Raw genomic sequence first — 24,534 nt, 5'->3', positions numbered from 1 at the left:
TAAAATATCATAATGGGAACAAGACTCCCACTAGATTGCAGCATCAAAACTAGGAATAATCTCATGCCCTCAACATGTCTCAGAAAAGCCTCTAAAGGCAAAAACTTTGTGAATGGATCTGCAATCATATCTTGAGTTCTGATATGATCAAACCTGACTAGTTTGTTCACCACCTTCTCCCTCACTATTAAATATTTTCTGTCAATATGCTGAAGTCCAGACGACATCTTGTTGTTCATGCATCGAAAAACAACCGCAGTGTTGTCATTATATATCTGTATTGTTCTAGAGATCGAGTCCACCACCTTAATGTCTTTAATAAAATTCCTTAGCCATACTGCATGAGAAGTGGCTTCATAGCAAGCTATGTATTCTGAAAACATGGTTGAACTCGAAACACCAGTTTGTTTAGCACTCTTCCAAGAACCAGCTGCTCCTGCCATCTTGAAAAGAAAACCTGAAGTATAGATGTAATCATCCTCTGCTTTTCCAAGAATAGCATCAGCATAATCAACAAGCTCTAAATTCTCTATGCGTCTGTAAATCAACATATAAGCCTTTATTCTCTGTAGGTACCTCAGAATCTTCTTTCCAGCTATCCAATGTTGCATTCCCGGATTGACTAAAATCTCCCCATCTTGCTAATGCACAAGGTTAGGTCTGGCCTTGTACATACTTGTGCATACATAATGCTTCCAACAAGAGAAGCATACGGCTTCTTCCTCATCTCATCTTCTTCTTCTTTATTCTTGGGGCAATGCTCCTTCTTTAAATCTCCTTTAGCTAACGAAACTTTCTGTCCAGAACACATACTCATGTCAAAACGCTTGAGTATCCTTTCAATGTATGTTTTCTGTGATAAGCCTAGGAGGCCTCGAGCTCGGTCTCTCTGAATTTCAATGCCTAACACAAAGGCAGCTTCTCCCAAATCCTTCATCTCAAAATTGTTTGAAAGTAATTCCTTACTGTCCTTCAATAAATTGTGGTCATTTGTAGCCAAAAGTATATGGTCAACATATAGCACCAGAAAAATAAATCGACTCCCACACTTCTTCAGATAAATGCATTGGTCGGCTATGTTCTCTTCAAAACCATAAGATGAAACAGTTTGATGGAATTCGAAATACCACCTCCTGCTTGCTTGCTTCAGTCCACAAATTGCCTTGCCAAGTTTGCAAACCATATGCTCTTTTCCCTCCTTTGCAAACTCTTCAGGTTGCCTCATATAATTTTCTTCTTTGAGTTCACCATTCAGGAAGGTAGTTTTGACATCCATTTGATGCAAAAGTAGGTCATAGTGCGCCACCAAAGCCATAATGATGCGAAAAGAATTTTTGGTGGAAACTGGAGAAAACGTGTCAGTGTAGTCAATTCCCTCCCTTTGGGTGAATCCTTTGGCTACCAATCTAGCATTAAATCTTTCAATTTTTCCATCCTTATCCTTCTTTGTTTTAAATACTCATTTCAAGCCTACCAATTTCTGGCTCTTGTGAGGTTCAACTAATTCCCATACTTGATTATTCTTCATGCTTTCGAGTTCATTCAACATCGCTTCCCTCCACTTGTCTGCATTCTGACTCTCCATAGCTTCTTTAAAACTTATTGGATTAGCCTAATCTCCAATGTCAAAATATGCTTCTTGTAAGTACACATAATCTGAATATGCTGTGGATCTTCTTAGTCTCTCAGATCTCCTCGGTTGTACTGGTTCTTGTGGATTATCCAACGCAGGATTCTCGACAGCTTGTTCTTGTGGATCAACAAGTTCTTCAAACTAAAGATTTTCCAATACAGTTTCACTTAAAGGAATCAAGGCTGTAACATCTTGTTCAGCATCCTCAATCACAGCTACATCACCTTCTTCTTCAAAAATAAAATCTTCATTCCCAGTGGCATTCTCCTCATGCTCTATAAACTTTTCACAACCAGTCTCAACAATTCGGGTACCATAATTTGGACAATAAAATCTAAAACCCTTTGACCTTGCGGGATAACCTATAAAATGGCAGCTAATCGTTTTAGGATCAAGCTTCTTCTCTTGAAGGTTATAGATTCTAGCTTCAGCCTCGCAACCCCATACATGAAGATGTCTCATGCTAGGCTTTTTGGTAGTCCAAATTTCGAAAGGTGTCTTAGGCACAGACTTGCTAGGCATTCTATTAAGTACGTAGTTTGCTGTTTTGATTGCCCCATAGACTTTTAGGCAAATCAGTTTTCGAAATCATGCTGCGAACCATATCCTTCAAAGTTCGATTTCTTCACTCAACCACACCATTCTGTTGCGGAGTTCCTGATGTTGTGAACTGAGCAACTATTCCATTATCTTGTAGATACCTAGAAAACGGTCTAGCACGTCGTCCTCCTTCATCAAAACGTCCATAATATTCACCCCCTCTGTCTGACCTCACAATTTTGATCTTTTTCTCAAGCTGCCTTTCTCCTTTAGTTTGGAAAATCTTAAACATTTCAAAAGCTTGAGACTTTTCTACTATGAGATACAGATAACCAAAACGAGAATGGTCATCTATAAAGGTGATGAAATAACGATTTCCATAAATTGTTTGATGAGGGAACGGTCCACAAATATCTGTGTGGATGATTTCTAAGAGATCATTACTGCGAGTTGCACCTTTCTTCTTAGTCTTTGTGAGCTTTCCTTTAACACATTCAATATAAATTTCGTCATCACCGAAAGTCAGTGATGGCAAGATTTGTTCCTTAACAAGAATTTTCATTCTTTCTTTTGAAATGAGCCCTAAACGTCGATGTCATAACCTAGTGGATGTTCCTTCACTTCTAATCCATTTCTCACTCGATTCAGCCATTAAAACCTCACCATCTTTATTGTAATTGAGACAATATAATCCATTTGAGAGAAAACCAGTAGCAAGAACATTTGAATTCCGAGATAATGCAAATCCATCTTTATTGAATTGAAAAACAAAACCAAGTCTTGATAATCTTGAAACATAAATCAAATTCCTCTTCATTGAGGGTACTAAAAATACATCATCCAACTCTAAAATAAAACCATAATCCAATTTTAGCTGCACTACTCCAATGGCTTCCACATCTACTTGCTCTCCATTCCCCACGAACACTTTAACTTCATGCTTTCTTGGTTCCCTCCTTCTTGTGAATTCCTGCATATTATGAGCTATATGAATTGATGCACCCGTATCTAACGACCAAGAATCAGAAGGAACATCAACTAAATTAGATTCAAAACTCACTAAGGCTAATTCTTTATTACCTTTGTTCTTGTTCTTCTCAAACCACTTCTTGAAGTTGTTGCAGTTCTTCTTCATTTGACCTTCCTTCTGGCAGAAATAGCACTTGAATTCAGTGGTAGGGGTCACGCCAAGAGGGTTGTTCTTCTGAAACTGACTTTGCTTCTTTACTCCACATTTTGCAGCACCCTTATTCTCATACTTCCTGGCAATAAACACGTTAACCACACCTGTTGCGTCGATTCAGCTGCACCAAAATGGATTCAACTGCATCCTCAACTTGTGATACTCGCAAGTGCACGAGCCGTTCGGTAGTATAGCATATGTAAGTGCGAGGTCGATTCCACAGGGATTGGTGATTGAATAATCCAATTTAATTTTCCTACACAAAACAAAAAAACAAGAAAGAAAATAAATAAAACAAGAAAGAAAGAAAATAAAATAACTCAAGCAGATAAATTCCCAAATTCAATTAGATTAACGGATTGATTCTAGCTAAAGTATGATTAAGCCATGGTGTTTGGTCCTAACCTTGTATTCCTAATTCCCTAATTTGATCATTTGTTGTCTAACCTAAACTAAGCATTAGGAATCCATTAAGCATAGAAGAACATTTTAAACAACCAAGTATGTATCTAATCCTTGTTGTCGAATGTCCATACATACTCTTCCTATTCATAGTTCAATTCGAATTAAAGCATGGTGTCTACTCTTAATTCAAACAAAGATAGCTAACATGCAAGCCTAAATGGTGATCAATCATTCAAACTAGCATATTAACTTATAAGCATAATGAATAAGAACAAAAACCATAATTGAAACTTGGAAACTAATCAAACTTGAAACTAAAGAAAAGAATTTACATAACAATGAAAAGTAAAGTGGAGCTAAGAAAAACTTAAGGAGAATTTCAGCACAAAGATTTCATTACAACAATTGAAAACTAGAAAGAGAAACTAAGAGAATTTGAGGGAGAGAAGGGAAGGGAGCTCTAGAGAAGTGTTTGAGAGCTCCCCCCTTTGGGGGTGTTTTATGAAGCTTGAAGACTTCTCTATTTATAGGGCTAAGAGGGAGGAACATCATGATGAATTTCAACACCACCATTCCTCTTTTAATACAATCCATAACTCCCACTTCATCTTGTCTATGTTAGTGTGGTTGGAATCAATTCCATCCCATACTTCTTTTGCTGCACCTCAAGCTTTCTTCACATGGGAATTTCAAAGGTGTTCAATTGTGGCTGCCTTTTTCTGCCAACCCATGTGGGTTTTCTTTTGGTTGCTGGAAAAAACGATTCTTCTAAACCAGGCTTGGTGTAGGAAGGTCTGAGGTTTCAATATGTATCCAATGGGGCTCAAATTTGGATATGTCATAATAGACACCCATTGGAACAACCTTTATGAAGAATGTATTCCCATCTGAGCAGCACAAGTATACGTTTTGGGCCTTACATGTTGACTGCCGAAATAGACTGGAATTGACTCATGGTGTGCATTTTGAAGGGCCCACGGATTGGGTTTGGCTTCATCAATTGATACATTTGAGTAGTCCATCTTGCAGTTCAGAATCTCTTCTTTCCAACCACATATTAATTGGGCCAATACAAGTTGGGAGGAGGAAGCTAAGGCCAAAACAAGTTGCTAACTCAGTCTGCTCGTTTTTGCACCATTTTGCATCTTTTCCTATCCAAAGCCACCATTGCTACCTAAGACCCAAAGAACTGAATGATAAACATAAAAGGGATTAAAAGCACAAGTTTAACTCAATAACATAACCAAATCATAAGCTAGAGGGGTACAAAATGATATACAATTATGAACTGATCAACACCACCACGAGTTTTTATCTTATTCTCCTTAAGAACAACAATTGTAATCAGGTCATCCATTGTCCAATCTTCCTTCAAGGTGTTGTAGGTGGATTTCATCTTATCGAAAGGTAGGGATTCTAGCGCAATATGCACTAGATAATTTGGGGCAATAGGTACTTTCAACTTGTTCAAATTGGCAGCAATATCCATAAGTCCCATGAGATGTTCTCTTACGCTGCCTCTTTCATACTTCGTATTAGCCAGCCTAGACATGAGGTTCTTCGTTTCAGCCTTACCATATTCCTTAAATTTCGTTTCAATGAATTCCATAAATTGCTTGGCACTTTCTGTTTCTGGAACTCCACCAAAAAAAGCTTCTGTCATAGTCTTCTTCAAAACCAACAGACAAACCTTATTTGCCATCCTCCAAGCTTCATGCACCCTTTTAACTTCAGCAGGGGAATTTGCAACAGGTCTAGTCGGTTCGTCTTGGGTGATAGCATAATCAATATCACTCATGCCTAGTGAAATATCAAGACTGAACTTCCATCGTTTGAAATTCGATCCGATGAGAGTTTAAATTTGCAAGAAATTGATTAAGGGAGTGTTCAAAGCTATAAGGATTTGCAAACGAAAGCATATTACTTTCCTAGAAACCGATTCTCAATTTGTTAAGAGAAAACAGTTTAACTTCATTCACAAAACAAACAAATAACACATGCAAGCGTCCTTAATTAAGTATCACACCTTTGTGGCATGAGATTACTTATAGCTTACACAAATTACATGTTATCTTGTGCCATCACAAATAAATTACAAGATAGATTCTATTTGTTGAAGAAACGTATCAAGTAATTTATGTATGATGCAATTTTCGGTTATTTCTTTAGGGTTTGAGTATTTAGGTTTGGTTTTGTTATGAAAATTTTGTTGATTCTTAGAACAATGGCAAACACAATCTAGCTCAAAAAATAACCAAACAAAACACAGTTCAAGAAAGAAAACCCTAAATTCCAGTGAATAGTAAAAAAGTGCCATGAACAGTGTTTTGGTGTCCGTTTTTGACACAAAATACCTTTCTGAATAGGGAATGACCTAATTTACACAACTCACAGTTTTCTGTGAAATATAGACATTTTTAGGGTTTTAACGTGATCTGCTAGGACAAAAACGTGTTTAAAGTTTTGAAAATATGAAAAATAAATCAAAAACATGTTTTTCCATATTCTTTAAAAAATTCTTGATATTTTAAAAACATGTTTAATCCAACATCAAAAAATTTAAACATAACCAAAAAATTTAAACATAACCAAAAACATCACGGCATGAACAGATATGAAAACATAGTAGGCATGCTTGAACAACGATTACAGATTGTGTGAACAACCTTAAGCTATGATACCAACTGTTAGATTACTTTATTATATGTTTAATATCTTTCACACAATCTGTTTGTGCCTAATAAATCACGGTCATAAAGATGACTGAAGGGGCTTCCTCTCGGCCCTAGCACTTATTCATGAACTAGAACGTGGCGTTTTCTCTTCCCAAAGTCAAAAGAAAAGCCGCGAAGGCATAATCATCTCGGCCTCGACCGCGGCATTAAGGGCCGAGGCCGAAGGACGAAAGAGTCACGGCCGAAGGAATTAGAGTCAAATCGTCACGTGGCAACAGGGTCCCACGCTTCATTTAATGAAGTAACGCCTCTGACTAGCAAACCCACTAGCCGCAAAAAGACATTTAATGCACGAGGGAAGAAGGGAAGTGACTAAAGTCAGGATTTGGTGATAGAAATCAGAGTGGTTAGGCACAAACATACTTACAAATATTCTTACAACTTGAGGTCAGATCACCAACCACCAGACCAGGGCATTAAATGCGTCCCCACGGCTAGAAGCGCAGAGCCCACGATCAGGGCGGCAGCCGAGATTTACCATGATTTATGGGGTCACACCACCATGCTTCACGATCCCAAATGTCGATTGGACTACCCACTTGTTCTGATCAGGCTCCACCATGCAGATTTTCAGCCTCGATTACTCCTCCAAGAGCTCTTCCTATAAATACCAAACTCGAGCTACATTCAAAGGGTTCAAACACCAAACCAAAAGCCTCCCACGGAGCAAATTATATTTTCCTGTAATGCACTTTCAATACATTTACTTGTTTTCTTAGGAGTAGTGATAGATTGTAAGGAAAATCCATTCATCAATATATCATACGACCCTTGACTTTCAAGGTGCCGGAGCACCATCTCTGTTACTCTCTCATTCACCCCATATATCATACGACTGTCGCTCTCTGAGCAACGCGCCGGAGCACCGCCCAAAACCCGCCATCAACACCACCACTAAACGGCCTTGTAGCTCAGGCCGTGAACCTGACGGCCGAGATCAGTTCCTCTCTCGGCCACAATCGTTTGATTATGAGTCAAACTCAAAACAGGCGCACCACTTAACCATTTTATCCAAACCACATCACCATCTCGACGCACGGTAGACCGTGCTGGCACGCCCGCGCACAACCGCACCGCATCCAAAAGAAGGACGTCACGTGTTAACGCTTATCCCCTCGGCCCGGAGCACCAGGCCGTGAGATTTGCGCCGCCAACACAATCTGAAAGACGTATAAACATAAAGACATACCTAGAGCCATCTTCCTTGAGTACACGACCTCTGAACTCATGCAATCCGTAGCAGCAGCAATCCTATCAAGAACACGAATGGCTCAAGACTTCTGCTCTCTCTCAGAATCTGTTTCAGTTCTCTCTTTATGATGAGAATAGGGTTAGAGAACGTTTCTGATGAGAGCAGGGCCTTAAGCTTATATAGGGCTAGGTCAAGTCGTCTCTACTCATCACCGAGGGCCGACTTAACTAATCTTCCAAGCCCACCAAATCGATTCACGCATACAAGGAAATAAATAGGACCCCTTAATAGGCCTCAAAACCCTTCCTTATTTCACAAGGTTTTGGGCCTCAAGGTACAACTTAATTTAAACTCTTATCAAAACCTAATATAACTTAGTATCTAGTGCACCGATCTAAATAGGAAAACATAACAAACAAGTTGGGTTTTTGTAGCTTGAGTTGGCGTATAATTTATATTTGCTTTTTGCATGTGAGTGTTTTAATGGATTGGATCTTCTACTTGTATGTTTGTCAAATCTCAATCATGTTTCTGAGATGAGTTGTGCAATAGTGTTGGTTGAAATTAATATGTTATTTATTCATTGAAAGCATATTGTTTCCCGACAGTGAGTACTTGACCAAGTTATAATTTGTTGTAGTTTTGTCTTGATAATTTATGTTTCTTTCTCTTTTTCTTTTCAAATTGCACAAGGAAAATAAAAGCCGCACCCAACTCGTTTCCCTATGAAGAACAAATTTGAGGTTAACAGTTACACAATGTGTTTTAGCTGGTTTGTGCAGGCACTGATGTGCAAGTCATACACTGGCGTTGGAGACCATTTTGTGCATAATGTAATGTGTAGACAAGGAGTTCTTTGAGATGCCTTTTGAAGACAAAAGCAAAGCTTCTATTATGAAAATGCTAAGCAAACTTGCAGCAAACTGTACACATCACTGATTATGCTTGTTATTATTAGGCCCCAAGAATTAGTAAGGACATCTAAGACATTATGTATTCTTCTTGTGGAGCCGTATGTTTCTAATATTTGTGTAATGTACTTGATACTGTTTTTGAGGTCATTATTATAATGATATGAAATTTTCATACATGGTTATTATTTTTTATGTACTATTTATTATCTGTAGCAACTGAATATTGTAATAGTTCAACAATTAGAACATTATATAATATGGGAAAGAGAGTACAAAGACATCCATAAGGTACTTGTTTATTGCCATTTTATTTCTTTTGCATTGGTTGTCTATTGCTTGTTTATTGCTTTCATATTGCTTTTGTTTGCATGTCTATTGCCACTTTATAATCTACATGACATTATAATGGAGTGGAAGCAACTATGGATATCGTCAAAATTAACCATTCTAACATTGTCATCTTTTATGTTTCAAAACTGTCGTATACGTGACTGCCGTCTCTTGCTCAAGATCCCAAAGTTTTCAAGTAAATTGGACTAAAATTTCAGTTAATGGTATCAAAATAATTACATGGTCTCCTATACAATAATATTCAATACAAGTTTTTTATTTCACGTAATCTTAAAAAATGACAAAGTATCTCAAGAATTAACAAATTGAAAACATAAATCTCCTATTTAATTGTTGAATTTACATGAAGCATCATCCCTTTTACTCTTGCAGCTGCTCAAGCCTAGTCCCCCCTCAAAAGTCATGATTCAAAATCCACTAGCTGACTAGTCTCTCCAATCTACCAAAATATTTCATTCATTTATAGAATATAAGATACTTGATAAACCAGACCAAAAAACATGAAGCTCTCAAAGGCAAATATTTCATTCATTGATAGAATTTAAGATATTTAATGAGTATACTTCCATACAAAGTCATCAATTATTTTCATCAAATGCAAAATGACATGTCAACCATTGTGCTTTCACCCCACAAATTTGCTAATTTGAAGCACAATGACATCTTTCTAGATATACACTCTAGCTATGTTCAACTATATGTCTGTTATGTATAAGCTTTTCATAATTTCTTATCATTTAAAAACTTTTGTTGGTATTGAACTCAAGACACCAATGAAAACATTTTGAGGCAGTTTGAATATGTTGAGGCCCAAAAAATCCAGGGTTGGGGCCAAATAAATTCCCGGCCCAGTGCGACACCTTAGTAAGAAGAAACCCGGTTCATAGCATGCGAAATTCTTCATGCACGCTTGCACGAGCCACAATCCACGTGCCATGCCAAATAAATATGCAATCTACCACGCTATAGCCTATAAAATGCACTAGCTCTACAAGCCCATGCTAATTATCCTGTCAAGCATCATATCCCTTTTAAAGGCGACAAAATTCAAGCACGCCAAGCAACATGCCATGCCAAGCGAAAATCATTATTATTACACCTAGCCACGCTACAAGCTTAAGCGGGCCCAAGCCATGCAAATGCCCGGGGCTTGCTTGAGTGGGTTGTGGTATGGATGGTAATGAGCTTTCATGAGGCCCATTGATGAGCCGAGAAATGGAAGTTTTGGGCTGCTTGGGAGCCCCAAAACTCAAGCCCATTTCTTGAGCCCAAATATGTGGGCAAGCATAAAAGAGAGAGAGAAGGGAGCCAAATACCCTAGGAAATAAGCCCATCACCATAATAAGATAGCCCATCATTTAAGGAAATTAGCCCATTCTCTTAATGGGCTAACCTATCACATTAGCAAAAACCCAAGCAGCCAAGAAAATATCTATAGTCTCCAGCACTTAGCTGGAAACGTGAACCACGATGAAAGCCAAAGTGTATGTCGGTGAGCTGCTGAGAGGCTCCAGCACATGGGCATAGCAAACTTCAAAGAAGAACATGCAAAGATCCAGAGGATAATGGCGTGCACAGGTTGCTAGAGGGAGGGGCACTCTTCAAACCAACGCCCTTACCAATTTCTTTCTCCTACCAGCTCCTACCATTGAAGAGGGAAGGAAAGAAGGTGTGGAGGTGTTCAAAAAATAAGAGTTCAACGCTGGAGCCACTGCAGGAAGGCCTTAGAGCTCTCAAAAACCTTGTCTTGGTGTGTTTGGACTGAGGAAAATTGCATGAAAGATGATGAATCGAAAGGAGAGAAGAAAAAGGGAAGGGGAGACTTGGCAAAATTGGAGAAAAGCCATTAGGGTTTCTTGGGAAGGAGGAGCTTCCATCGGCTATAAAAGGGAGTGTTTTCTACCCATTAAGAACAACTCAATCGAAGGCAAGCAAACCAGACCCAGAGATCAAGCATCATCTCTCACCTCTGGAACCCTTCAATTTCGAGCCATATTCCTCCATCTCCTCCAATTTTCTCTTCTGGCAAGCTATTCCAGATCTTGACAGACTTTTCGTCAAGCTGCTGGAAATTACTCGAACCACTTCCTCCTCATCTCTCTCCCCCCTTAGCCAACCTTCTTAGAGTCACTTCCCTTTCCTTAGAACCCCTGTTTATCATAGGAACTCACAGCTCTCTCTCTCTGTTTATGCTAAACTCATGACGGTTTTGCTCCCATGCCACAAGCTTCTCATGCCAAGCTAAGAATCTACCTGTAAACAAACGTTGCTTTTGTTGGTGAAGGTAACCGAGGTGTTTCCTAAGGCTTCACTGTCCTTTTGAAGCATTCGTGGGGCTTGCTCTTTGAACTCAGACACAGGGGGTAATTTCACCCATTTTCGCTCCTTACGGCAGCCCAGCCCATTCGTTAGGCTGCTGGAACAAAAAGACCCTCACAGAATACATACAACAGAGCAAACTTTCACAATTGAAGAATACCTCTTACCCAAGATGTGAGACATAGATACACTGTTGGCATACAAGACTTTTCAAATTTTAGACAGCCAAAGTTTAAGTGCAAAAGTAGTAAACTGACACACATAAAGTCTGGATCTTGCTGATCAGAAAACACTCACCAAGAGTACCTAGTCTTTTAGATTACAAAAATAGAGTTCTTTTTCTCCAAACAAAAATATCTTAAAAGAAAGAAAAGAAGAAAATGGAGTAATAATTTCACAACAATCTTTTAAAGAAACAATGAGATTGACAATGATTATGGTTCCAAAATAATACCAGGCATTAAATTAACACACAAATATTGAGAAAAATACGAAAAGCAGAGAGAGAGAGAGAGATCGTAAATAATACTTCAGCCAAGAATAATCTCAACTCCTACACAAATCACAAGCAGATAAAGAAAAATGATATCAACATATATTCTTATTAAATTACAGTAACATATCAATAAAACACCAACAAAAAAAATCAATATAACAGCAATACCATAGCAATACAAAAGCAATACGACTACAATACAATCGCAATAAAATCACAATACAATTGCAATAGCAAATCAACGATGCTACCTCACTACAATATAATCATAAGTTCATAGAAAATTCCAATACCAAATGCAAGAATCAATCGACAAAGAACAAACACATTTGTTGTTTCAGACAAACAAAATCAATCCCAATACTTCACTTTCTATGCAAAATACAGACGAAATCAATCACAATTCCAATTTCAGTAATCAAATTCAATTTAACATCAAAACTTACATATTCCCAAAAATTCATTTTCTGGAGAGCTGTTCTTGAAGAGGGCATGTAAACCCAGACTTCAAAACCCCCCAAAATTGGACCAAAATGCTCAAACAATGGCCACCTAATGCCAAGACATGCTGTCATATTCAGAAAAGATGGTTTTGTTTGGGTTTGTTTAGGTTGCAGAAGGGATTCAAAGAGAGACGAAGTTTGGGTTTGGATTTGGGTAGAGAAGAAAACAGAGAGGAAGAGGAAGAACTGAGTTTTGAGGGCAAAGTTGTGGGTTTTGTAGGTTGTTCTTGATCTTCTTCTTCGTGAGAAGATGCATAGTTAGCTAGATGGAGAGAGAGAGAGAGAGAGCTAAGAGAGAAACCAAAAACTGACCAAAAGTGTTATCTGGCCAATAAGTGAGCAATAAGTATGTATTTATATGTGATATTTGCAAAATTTTGGGGAGATGTGGTATTTTTAGTTGAAATTATAAAAAGAGTGGCATTTAAAGCTATTTCCCTAAATTCTTATCATAAAGGCTCCAAAAGAAAAACAAAAGTAATTAGCACAGATTGCTTAATTTAATTTCCTCCGGGCTAGTCAACATCAATAGCAAGCCAGTGGTCTATGTTCTACTGAAATTGACTTGCATAACTTACAATTGGCTTACCTTCAAACAACAAGCTTCAATCCTCCCCATCCCCCATGATTGACCTCCCTTTAATCCTCAGTCATGGTTTATTGTTACCCATGGAGTATTGAGTAAGACTTCTGAAGCTGAAGGGTGTTAGAATATGTATGTGATAATTGGCTGTTTTTTCTCCTTAGTGATTTGATAAATTGCGGTTGTTTTACTCGTGGATTTTGTCATTTCTATCACACAATTGTCCTCTGAAACGAATGGCCCAAGCCTTGGTCGAGTGGATCCAATACGCCGACGGAGTTGTCGTGTCGCTGGGAGATTTCTCCGACGGTGCAGAAACAACAGCCAACTTTTATGACACTGTTTCCCATTCGAAATGAGAAAATAAGTGAAGGAATGTGTTTGTACCACAATCAACCAAGTGTATTCGGCATCAAGCGACCGGCACTCAGCAAGGGAGATACGCTAAAAACACACAAGCAAGCACTTAAAAGACAAATGATACCATCTCCTTCTTGGCCTACCGATGGAAGGCCCCCCCCTTCGGAAGCGGTAAAACACCTGCCGAAGCTCCCAACTACAGAACCTAGAGCTATGACACGTGTCACCTCCACAACAGTTTGCACAAAGTCCCACATTGAAACTTTGTGCGAAACTTCCATTTTCACTTCCCTATAAATAGGGAACAGTGCCCAAGTAAAAAGGGTAACTATTTTCCCACCTTTACTATTACTCTGCCAAAATTACCACAAATAGTTGACTTAAGCATCGGAGAGCCTTCAGCAGGCACCACACCGATGTCCGAAGCTTGACGACTGCTTCTTCCCATTGTCTTCTGCAGGTTCCTCAGTTGTCGAAAGTCTGCACCTTCTCCCTTACTGAAGACCCAAGACTTCCCTACCGAAGTTGATCCTCCCCAAAAAGAGCATCAACAGAATGAATTGAGTTTTGTTGATTGGAGTGCTTGAAAGTGTTAAATTTGATTGTTCATAGCTCTCGGCGCAATTAGCATCTCAAACAGAGGAGGGGATGAGGGAAGTCAGTAATAAATGGGTTTTGTTCAGGGAGAGAGAGAGAGAGAGAGAGAGAGAGAGAAGAAAGGGTAGGCAGGAGAGAGAGAGAGAAAGAGTTGACTTTTTTAATGGGGGCTTTCTTTCTTTTTTTTCTCTACTTATTTATTATTTTTCTAAAATGAATATGTAGGTTTTTTCCAAGTCCTTAGAAGTCATTTTTATAAAAGGGTAAATTTGTTTTTAAAATTTTGAAAATGAAGTGGGTGGGGAAATAGGATAGGAGGTGGAAATAGCAGCACTCTTATAAAATTATCTTATCATTATTAAAGGGAGCTGATTTCCCCACTCCCCTTTTCTCCACTTACACTCCGTTTTTCTTTTTAATACTTTTTAATCAATTTTGTTCTTTCTCTTTCCTATTCTATCCTTACCCTACATTAATTTCTTTTTTACTTCACTTTTATATTATTTCTTTTTCTTTATTCTTAATTTTCCAACTTACACTCCATTTTCAATATTAAAGGGGAAAAAAATTTAATTTCTTACTCAATTAAAGGAAAAAAAATACTGAAAATGGAGCGCAAGTTGGAAAATTAAGTATAAAGAAAAAGAACTAATATAAAGGTGAAGTAAAAAGAAATTAATGTAGGATAAGGGTAGAATAGGAAAGAGAAAGAACAAAATTGATTATATAAAAAAAAGGAGTGTAAGTGAAGAAAATGGGAGTGGAGAAATCAGATCCCTTATTAAAAAGTAACAAGTAAGTTGGTTGTATTTATCCCTATATTCGAGGTCCTAAGTTTGATTCCTCCCTCCCCAATATCACAAATGTTAGAAAGCAATAAAAAAAAGTTAAATACTTTGATTGTATTATCTTGACCTGGAATATATCTCTTTGCTATTGTTTTTATGTCGTATACTTTGACTGTTTGAGGGGGATTGTTAAAACTCGTTATCATGAATTAATTAAAGCATATTTTTAGTCTTAATTGATGATACTCCTACTATAAATTTTTAGCTTACAGTTTGCTTGTGTAAGAGTATATGATTTGCATGGCTTTTAACTAATTGTTTTTCTTCTCAGTGATCAAATTGAAATTTTATGCATAAATCAATGACCAAAAGAGTATTTAACCCAGCCAGTTAATGGAAAACTAAAGACATGTCTATAAATTGTAAACTTTAAATAATACAATGACTAATTTGGCTAAAAAAAATTCAATGACTAAATTGAAATTTTGTGTAAAACTCAATAACCAAAAAGGTATTTAAACCCAAAAAAAGAGTAACGAACAATTTTTCTCGAAAACAAAAAGAGTAACAAGTAATTGGCCTGTACAATTTTTTCCTACTTAGTTATTAAGAAATTAAGGGAAACTTTTCAACCAATAAAATCAACTCTCAGTTGATCATTCGTTATTCAATCCTAAACCAATATGGAAACCCACCATCCCTATATAAATATATGTGTTTGTTTGTTAGAACTATATCGATGCTATATATTACTTCTTCAGAATAACCAAAGCAATTCTGAAATTGAGTTTCCAGCCTTGACTAACTTCCATGGGAGACTTCCCTGCCATCCATCACGACCAACAACGCTTTGGCTTTCGCATCCAAGACATTACCGCAAAATTAGACAACCCTAATCATGTTCATAATCAGAGCCGTTCATCAGTACAGCCGGTTCAGTTTCATGTTAAGCTTGTGCATCAATCCCATTACAAATACGTCAATCATTCCTTAAACACTGAAACTGTTGAGAGTATTTGTCCCACATTGAAAAGTTAAGGGACCAAGCCTGGGTTTATAAGGAGTTGGGCTACTCCCCCCATTACCAATTGGTTTTGGGGTGGAACCTCAACTTCCTTCATGGTATCAGAGCAAGGCTTCACGTGTTGGGCCCAACGGCCACACGTGCTCCCACGTCACCCAATTTGTGTTGTCCACGTGTTAGGCTTGAAAGTTTGCCACACGTGCGGGGGTGTGTTGAGAGTATTTGTCCCACATTGAAAAGTTAAGGGACCAAGCCTGGGTTTATAAGGAGTTGGGCTACTCCCCCCATTGCCAATTGGTTTTGGGGTGGAACCTCAACTCAGAAACCACCGTCATAGAATTTGCAAAAACAAAGACAGCGAACCGCCGATTCGACATGGACATGTTAAAGAATTACCGCAAGGCGCACTTGATTCTTTGTAGCATGCTGGAGGTAGTTGGAATCAATAGAAGGGATGCGTTTAGTAGACATATTGTGGAGCAGATTATGGAACAGGGTCTCATAATTGGCAATAGGGTTAGCAACATGGGTCGTAAGGTATTGGGGTTGTGCGTTCACATGAAAAAAGTGCACCTCAAGCATCGTTATGAGCCGTGTATGCAACTAATAGAAAGAATATTAATGAGCAATGGTATTAACGAGGGCATGGTCCTGGCGAGCGATTCAGCGATTGAGAAGGTTTTAAAGAGGGTTAGAGTGGGTGATGGGGATGAGGAGGAGGAGGATGATGAGGAAGAGGGGCGTCGAGAGAGAAAAAGAAGGCAAATTTGTGCAAGTGAAAGTGATAGTTGCACTGTTTGCATGGAAGAGTTTAATGGAGGATCAGAAATCGCTTGCATGCCTTGCTCACATTTGTTTCATGAAAAGTGCATAGTGACATGGCTCAAACAAAGCCACTATTGTCCTGTTTGCCGATTTGAAGTGCCTACTGATGGATGAAATATTCTTGATGTTCCTTTAAAGTTCATCATTCTAATAAGAGATCTTTGTTGGATGAAAGTTGTTGTAATTGAATTACATATTATATATTTAAGAAAAAAATTTATTTTATGATTTAATTTCTTTGACTGTTCATGCATATTAATTTGTTAATTTTTTGTTTCCCTATTGGCTTGTTGTTATTTATTTTTAATGATCTGCACTTTTCTCAATTAATCCATTATATCATTGATCAAATTGCACCGTTGCGGAAGGAACTTGTAGCTCAAGTGGTTAAGAGTATTTACCATTGCACCAAGATCTTAGGTTCAACTCCCCTTTCCCTCAATATCGATTCTGAGTGCCAAGCAGGAGGGGAGAAGGAGGGCCACGACCACTATGGTGACCTCTTATTAGCATACTATACCCAATTTTATTCTTATGCTAGAAATAGGGTTTATTATAAATTTCCCTTATGGGAGATAGTACTTGATATATAATATGCCATATTTTCGAAAATAATAATTTCAAAAAATAATTGCAATCGTTTCGTTTTCCTAGACCAACATGAAGACAACGTTGAACACTCGATTTTCAAGCATTAACGTGTGAAGCAATACAGCGCAGGATAGCTCCATCCCATTTCCGTAAAGAGGTGGCTTGTTTCTGTTTCCACGCCACTGCAAGTGACTGGTCCCATCTGCGCTACACCCGGACACGTGTTTACAGTTCCACATGCCAATTCATCATACAAGCAATTAAACCTTGGATCTTCTGAAATAACCTTCCAATGTGGCCCACTACATAACTGATTGAGGCTGCCGCCCAAGTGCAGCAGGTAGAATCTAATCTCGGTTCCAGACAAGCCTAGCTCGGAAAAATCTAGTTGAGCCAATGACATTGACGTTAGCTTTTCACTTCCATGTGGTGAGAGTGCAGCTCCGTGGAAAAGGACAAACAAGTTCTCGGAGTCTTTCCACACACTTGTCTTTGTCAGGTTTTTATTTTCCTTCCTTTGTTTTTTTTTTTTTTTAAATTTAAATTTTGCTTTTTCTTCCCAACCTTGTTCGGGCATTCATATTTTCTAAAGTCAATATCTATTTATTTGTACATTTGTTTTAAATTATTAAGGGCTTATTTAGGATTACTTTTTATAAGAAGCACTCATAAACGCTTTTATTATAAGCGTTTTTCTTAGCAAAAGCCGAAATATAAATGCTTTTGAAGAAGCACCTACTAGGGAAATACTTTTATTATTGATAGGCATTTTAAAATTTTGGTATTGAATTTCATCGTAAGTGTTTTTGGTGGTTAAAAATCACTTTTAACCATTGCAAAAGTATTCTCAAACATTCCCTTACAGCAACATGTAAGAATTCACGTTGGCCACCACAAGTTAAAGACTGAATGCCATTAGATCAAATAACTAGGACTAGAAATTATCATTCTAAAATGAGAAGCACACCATTTAGATTTGGAATTATTAGAAACAGTATGAGGTGAGAAACGTAAAATAAATAAATAAGGGTACTAATTTTCTCACTCCCCTTTTATCCACTTACATTTCATTTTTTTTAAATTGTATGTTCTCACTCGTTTTTTGTTCATTTACACTCCCTTTAATTTTATAGTAAAAAGTATTAAAAAAAATATAAAAGAGTGTAGGTGGATAAAAAGGGAGTGGAAAAATCAACACCCATAAAAAAATAGCAAAACGCTTGGTACAAGCATTTACATCAGCAGGTACAAGACCTTGACAGCGTGCAAGCCTCAACTAATGTTTTGTCGTGTTTTTGGTCGGTTGATTGATATTTAGCAAAAGGATATGAAACACAAATTTAAAAGTTCGTTTTTTTTCCTTGGTTATTAAAGCAAGAAGAAGCGTGTAATCAACTGCCCAACTCTCTCTCTCTCTCTCTCTCTCTCTCTCTCTAGATTTTGCAAGCAGCTAAATACTTGGAGAAGACTGAGGATTCCACAAAGCATCGCAACTCTAATGACACTACGCTGCTCACTTTAGAGGTAACCCAGAACAATAAAGAAATCATTTTTTCTATAGTTCTTCTTTTGCTATAAATCTGTGTGTTTCTTTTAAAGTTGTGCAGCAAAGCTACTGGTTGCTAATTTTGTTTAATCTTTTTTTCTCAAATTAACTGAAGTTCAGGATTGGTAATTGATATTAAGTTCTGTTCATATCAGTTGTGGGTTATTATTTTTTTTTTTTTTGTTGGGGAAAATTTGGAAGCATGAGATGAAAGTTACATACAACATGTGATTTGAAAATTATTCTTTTTCATTTACTCAATTCGTCTCATGCAATAAAGGGTAAAGTCAGATTGTTGTTGAATTGTTGTTTTGATTGATCATTGCAGAATTCAGTTTCTGGGTATGGAACTACTCTCATACAATTCTGTATCATGCTGTGATGCTGTTAATTTAAGGTGGAAATTGATTGTGAAAAGCACAAGTTCACATCAATTCAGTCTCCCAGGTTTTAGAAAAAACAGAGTTTTCGGTGCTAAATTTGATGTCAGAAGGAAGTTTTTGAGCTGTTACAATTTAGATCAGCCTTTCTTGAAGCAACTAAATCACCAAGGAGGTTTTAGGTCATTAAACACCAGTGAAAACTTCAAACATGTTGGTCCAATTTTATCAAATGGAAGCTCTGATGGCTATGTAATTGGAGGGAAAGAGGATGCAAGTATTTCAGAAACAGGGGAACCAGTAACTAAAGTTTTGATTCCTGGTCTACCAGATGAATCCAAAGGAGAATCAGGTGCCACAGTAAGTAGTTGCTTTTGGGAATGGAAGCCCAAATTCAATGTGCATTATGAGAAAGCTGGATGTGAAAACTTAGGCTCCCCTCCAGTGCTGTTTCTGCCTGGTTTTGGGGTTGGTTCCTTTCACTATGAGAAGCAACTAAAGGATTTGGGGCTTGATTTTAGAGTATGGGCAATTGATTTCCTCGGGCAGGGTAGGTCATTGCCATTTGAAGACCCTGCCCCTCGTAATGAGGAAGAAGGTGTGTCGGACACGAAAGATTTGTTGTGGGGTTTTGGAGAGAAATCTGAACCATGGGCAAGTGAGCTCGTATACTCTATTGATTTATGGCAAGATCAAGTTCGTTACTTCATAGAAGAGGTACACAATAGCACTTAACTTTTTTCCTTGTTCCATTATCTGATGAAAGCACAGAGAATCATGTTTTATATGTTCATTTTGGTGGATACTGATATTCTAGCTCGGGTTACCTCTGCCTACCTCCGTGACTTGATCTATGTGTTCCCTTTCTTCACTTTGCATTGTTGTTGTGCTAATTTGAGCAAAATACATGGTTCATTTGGTATGGGATCGCTATGACTTCTACTTTGTTTTCCAGTGATATGCTGCCAAAATAACACCTTGCAGTTATGGCAGATCTTATGGTTTTCTAGATCCTGTTGAATTTCTTATGATGGCTCGTGTTATCATAATATTCTTCCTAAAAGTTAATATGTTCTTGAATCTCTGGGAAAGAAACTATCAAGTACGGCACTTAGATTCCACTATCGCACTCTTTCATATAGTTCTAGCCATGCTGACCCTCCTTTTCCCACAATTTGTATTATCATGGATAATCAGCATTTAGGTAGAAATTTAAATCATTCATGCATATTACTCCAGCCATTTTGACTCCTTATATCGTTTTCCTTCTTTATGCGTCACAGAAATCAGCATTATGACAAATGCTTCATGCACTGATATACTTTCTTGGTTGAAAGCTCTTATGAAACAAATAATATTCTTTCTTATTGTATATATTCTGATTTTATCATATGAAATGATGAGTTTTGAATTTACCTCAATGCTTTATTGCAAGTGAAGAAGTAACTACAAGTAATTAGATGACAGGTCTGCACATTGGGATAAGTCGAGAAGGGACTTAAACCAGTGTTTTACTTTGTTTTTCTGCAAGAAAATGTGATTTTGATAGAGGTTGGAGCATGGCTATGAGATGCAAGTTGCAATAATTGTCTTATTGTCCATTCTTATGCTAGTTCTAGTGTTAGACAGAAGTAAGCCTCTATGCTAATAATCTGTTTGGTACTGTATAATATAGTTATTGTAATTTGTGAACATCTTTCTGTGTGATCTTAGGTCCCATTAGTATGAGTCTATTCACCCGGTTAGTGATATACTGAAAGTTGGATTTAGAGATCAAAGATGTATGGAATACTGTTAAGCACTAACAAGAAAGATTGAAGTTTTATACACGATTTCTACATTATGTGTAACATGAATTGTTCTCAGGCATTGCTTATTGTTGTTGCATTTTGTTTCTTGCATGAAGATTGTTATCAAAGGGCATTGTTTGCAAGGAAACAACATGTGATTTTAGTTTATTTCTTAATGATGAGTAGCTTTCTCCATCACATCCTTGACACTAATGAGCAATATAAATGCAACCATCTTTCCATGCAGGTAATCGGTGAACCTGTCTATATTGCAGGGAACTCACTAGGAGGATTTGTTGCTTTATATTTTGCCGCATGTAACCCTCATTTGGTGAAAGGTGTCACATTGTTAAATGCAACTCCTTTCTGGGGATTTCTACCTAATCCCACAAGATCTCCAAGATTATCAAAAATATTCCCATCGGCAGGATCCTTTCCTTTACCTCCCCCTGTGAGAAAGCTCACAGAAATAGTGTAAGCATTATCCTTATGGATATATTTTACATTTCAGATTGTAATTTAGTAATGTAGTTAGGAGATTTGGATATGGCTGCTGCAATTTCTCTTTCCTTATTTACTGTTGATTGAGTTAAAACTGTTTGAGTTTGTTTCATTGCTTTTCAGTTGGCAGAAAATAAGTGATCCTAGGAGTATAGCGGAGGTACTTAAACAAGTTTATGCAGATCATTCAACAAATGTCGACAAAGTATTTTCTCGTATACTTGAGACATCAGAGCATCCAGCTGCTGCTGCATCTTTTGCCTCAATTATGTTGGCGCCTCAAGGACAACTATCATTTAGGGATGCTTTATCCAGGTAGGAAATATTAAGGGATTATATTCATGAAGACAATTTTGTATCTGCCTTCCTTTTTCTGGTCCAAGTTAATTGAGAAGCTCCAGTGCAACTTTTGCTGTAGATGTCACATGAACAATGTACCAATTTGTCTTATGTATGGAAAAGAAGACCCCTGGGTGAAACCCTTATGGGGCCTTCAGGTGAAGCAGCAGGTGCCTGAAGCTCCATATTATGAGATCAGTCCAGCTGGCCACTGTCCTCATGATGAAGTTCCTGAGGTAAGCACCCATTCACTAATTAGCACAGAACCCATTGAATAGTCGGTATTGCATGAATAGTTAGCCTAACTAGTAGTCTAACTAGTAGTTTCTTATATATGTTCTAATTTGGATATTTATAGCTGTTTAAAATTTACGAAAAGAAATAAAAGAACTAGACCTTATTTCTTGTTTTGCTCTACAGTTTAGCCATTTCATATTTGATTGTTTAGTTCATCAGGATGGAAGTTAGTTGCATACATTCAACTTTTTCCAGTTCAGTCATTTGACATTGTTTGTTTTGTCGAAAAATCAATGTGAATGAATATCAGGGTTCCAAATGCTCCAGAGGAAAAAAGATTTAAATTGAGTTGACCAATGGAATGATAATTTAATTTCCTTTTTAGTCGTCTCTTCTTCACTCAACGTTGAGGAAGAAAACATCACAACGGTTTTATAAGAACCGTTGTGTATTAAGTCTTGTCTTTTAACAATTTTGTAGTAGTGAACACGGAGTAAACATATTTTTTTCTTCTAACTTTTGAAGAAAGAGAAGCTGCAATCATCATAGAGCTCGAGTGGGCGGCCTAATGTTTGAGTTCTTATTTTCTGTTAAATCAAATATATGAACACGAATGGCTGTGCAGGCATAATTCCAGTTGTGTTTTTGGGTGAGACAGAAGGGTCTGTTCTTTCCTTCTGAAGTTCTAGGAAAAGTGGAACACACAAGAAATGGAATGTACTTAGGTTCCTGTTGTATATAGCAAGTTTTTATTAGGTTTCTGATTTCCTGCGTGCGCTTTGTTATTTGAAGAATAACAATCATTGTCATACAGGTTGTGAATTACTTATTACGCGGGTGGATTAAAAACCTGGAGACTCAGGGCTTAGTAGCATTGCCTTTGCTGGATGCCCCAGAAGGTATGCAGAACAACATTGCCAGGGACTTGGAGTTTGTCAGAGACGGAGCGAAAAAGGTAGTAAACGTACGATTCTTCGCATCCAAGTTCTCGGTTTGGGATTTTATCAGTTCTTATATCATATCTCGCTTTAGGAAATTAGAGCCCAAATCATGAAAATGTACTGAAGATGCCTTTCTTCAAAGATAATGTAGATATTGAACTGTCATATATTCTTTTGTTAATAAGACATCGTCTACGTATATAATGTTGCCATGTGTTACTTCAATGGTTGCAGTCACTTTGTCTCAATGAATAATACCTAAAGCAAAGAGTTAGGCCGTTGTCACTTCCAAACTACTCATTGTAGAAGAGTGTAAAATCCCATACACCAAGTACGTGGTGTATATGTTGGACTTAATGATTGACTGAACATGAATTACTCGGTGTGATCCTATGTTTACAAGTAGGAATGAGAACAATGGGAATGATTTCCTTTCCTGACTTCCGTTTACTTAACACATAAGGAATCATTAAAATACGTAGGTCTCATATAAAAATCCTTATTCAAATACCCCAAGGAATGAGAAATAGATCAACTACCCCTCTTAGTTGATTCCATTCCCATTCTTTAAACTATTTTTCTTCCCATACACATTGATGTTAGTAACTTATTCACTAAGAATAAGGCATTGTGGTAGGCCAATGAAATTTATTACAGTATTATAGTACTAAAAATACGTTTTTTATCATAAATGGTCCTTGACGTTTACGAAATTATCACGAATGGTCCTTGAGGTTTTTTTGTGACACTAATAGTCCTTAACGTTTGGACTTTTTATCACAAATGGTCACTGCCGTCAAAAATTTTGTTAAGTGTATGATGTGGAAGATAAGTGGAGCCCACATGTCCAATCACATCGTGACATGTGGATTAAATAAATAAATAAATATTTTTTTTTTATGAAAATCCATTAAAAAACCATTTAGCCTCTCTCTCTCTCTCTCTCTCTCTAAATGGTTTTTTAATGGATTTTCATCAAAAAAAATATTTATTTATTTATTTAATCCACATGTCACGATGTGATTGTACATGTGGGCTCCACTTATCTTCCACATCATACACTTGATAGAATTTTTGACGGCAGGGACCATTTGTGATAAAAAGTCCAAACGTTGAGGACTATTAGTGTCACAAAAAAACCTCAAGGACCATTCGTGATAATTTCGTAAACGTCAAGGACCATTTGTGATAAAAAGCCCTAAAAATATTGTGGTGGTAATATCCATATCCATCCTGCTTTATTATGATAATATTGTAATATAATTTTCGTTAATTAGCTGAGTTAAATTCCATTTTGATCGCTGGTTAAAAGAAATTTCATTTGGTCACTAAGAAAAAAGAAAAAAAAAGGCAAAAGCCATGCAAATGCTATGCTCTTGCAACTTTTTTTTTTTTTTGGGTCTTCAAATTCATATATTGACAAAGTTATGGATTTCAATTTTTGTGGATGTGGGAGTACGATTATGATTTGAACTTTTCTAAAGAGATGGATTTGCCTTTTTTTTGAAACTATTGTTGAGCTATATAACCTTATTTTGTTATGATATGATTTTTTTTTTTTTATAATTCTCTTTGTTGTTTTTATGCCAAATGACTGTTTGATTAATATGAATTAGTTAAATCTTAACTGATGCCACACCTACCATAAATTTTTAGCCCACAGGCTGCATGTGCAAGAGCATAGCATTAGCATGGCTTATGACTAAATTTTTTCCTATGTGACCAAATTGAAATTTCATGTAATATCCAATGACTACAAAC

At 37.2% G+C, this 24,534-nt stretch overlaps 1 protein-coding gene across 1 annotated transcript; it reads left to right on the top strand.

The window, feature by feature from the left end:
- The first annotated feature begins 18,400 nt into the window (after positions 1 to 18,400).
- On the top strand, positions 18,401 to 22,998 carry PPH (pheophytinase). The gene is made up of 6 exons (XM_021976774.2): positions 18,401 to 18,563; positions 18,914 to 19,682; positions 21,003 to 21,229; positions 21,380 to 21,571; positions 21,675 to 21,831; positions 22,647 to 22,998. The coding sequence occupies exons 2-6, from the start codon at positions 18,930 to 18,932 to the stop codon at positions 22,884 to 22,886; spliced, it is 1,569 nt and encodes a 522-aa protein (XP_021832466.1). The 5' UTR covers positions 18,401 to 18,563; positions 18,914 to 18,929; the 3' UTR covers positions 22,887 to 22,998.
- Positions 22,999 to 24,534: the final 1,536 nt, after the last annotated feature.

Source organism: Prunus avium, chromosome 2 (assembly GCF_965620075.1).
Source record: "Prunus avium chromosome 2, drPruAviu1.hap1.1, whole genome shotgun sequence".
Taxonomy (NCBI): Eukaryota; Viridiplantae; Streptophyta; class Magnoliopsida; order Rosales; family Rosaceae; genus Prunus; species Prunus avium.
The sequence above is the reverse complement of the archived record's forward strand: the minus strand, read 5'-3'. Positions and strand labels throughout refer to the sequence as shown.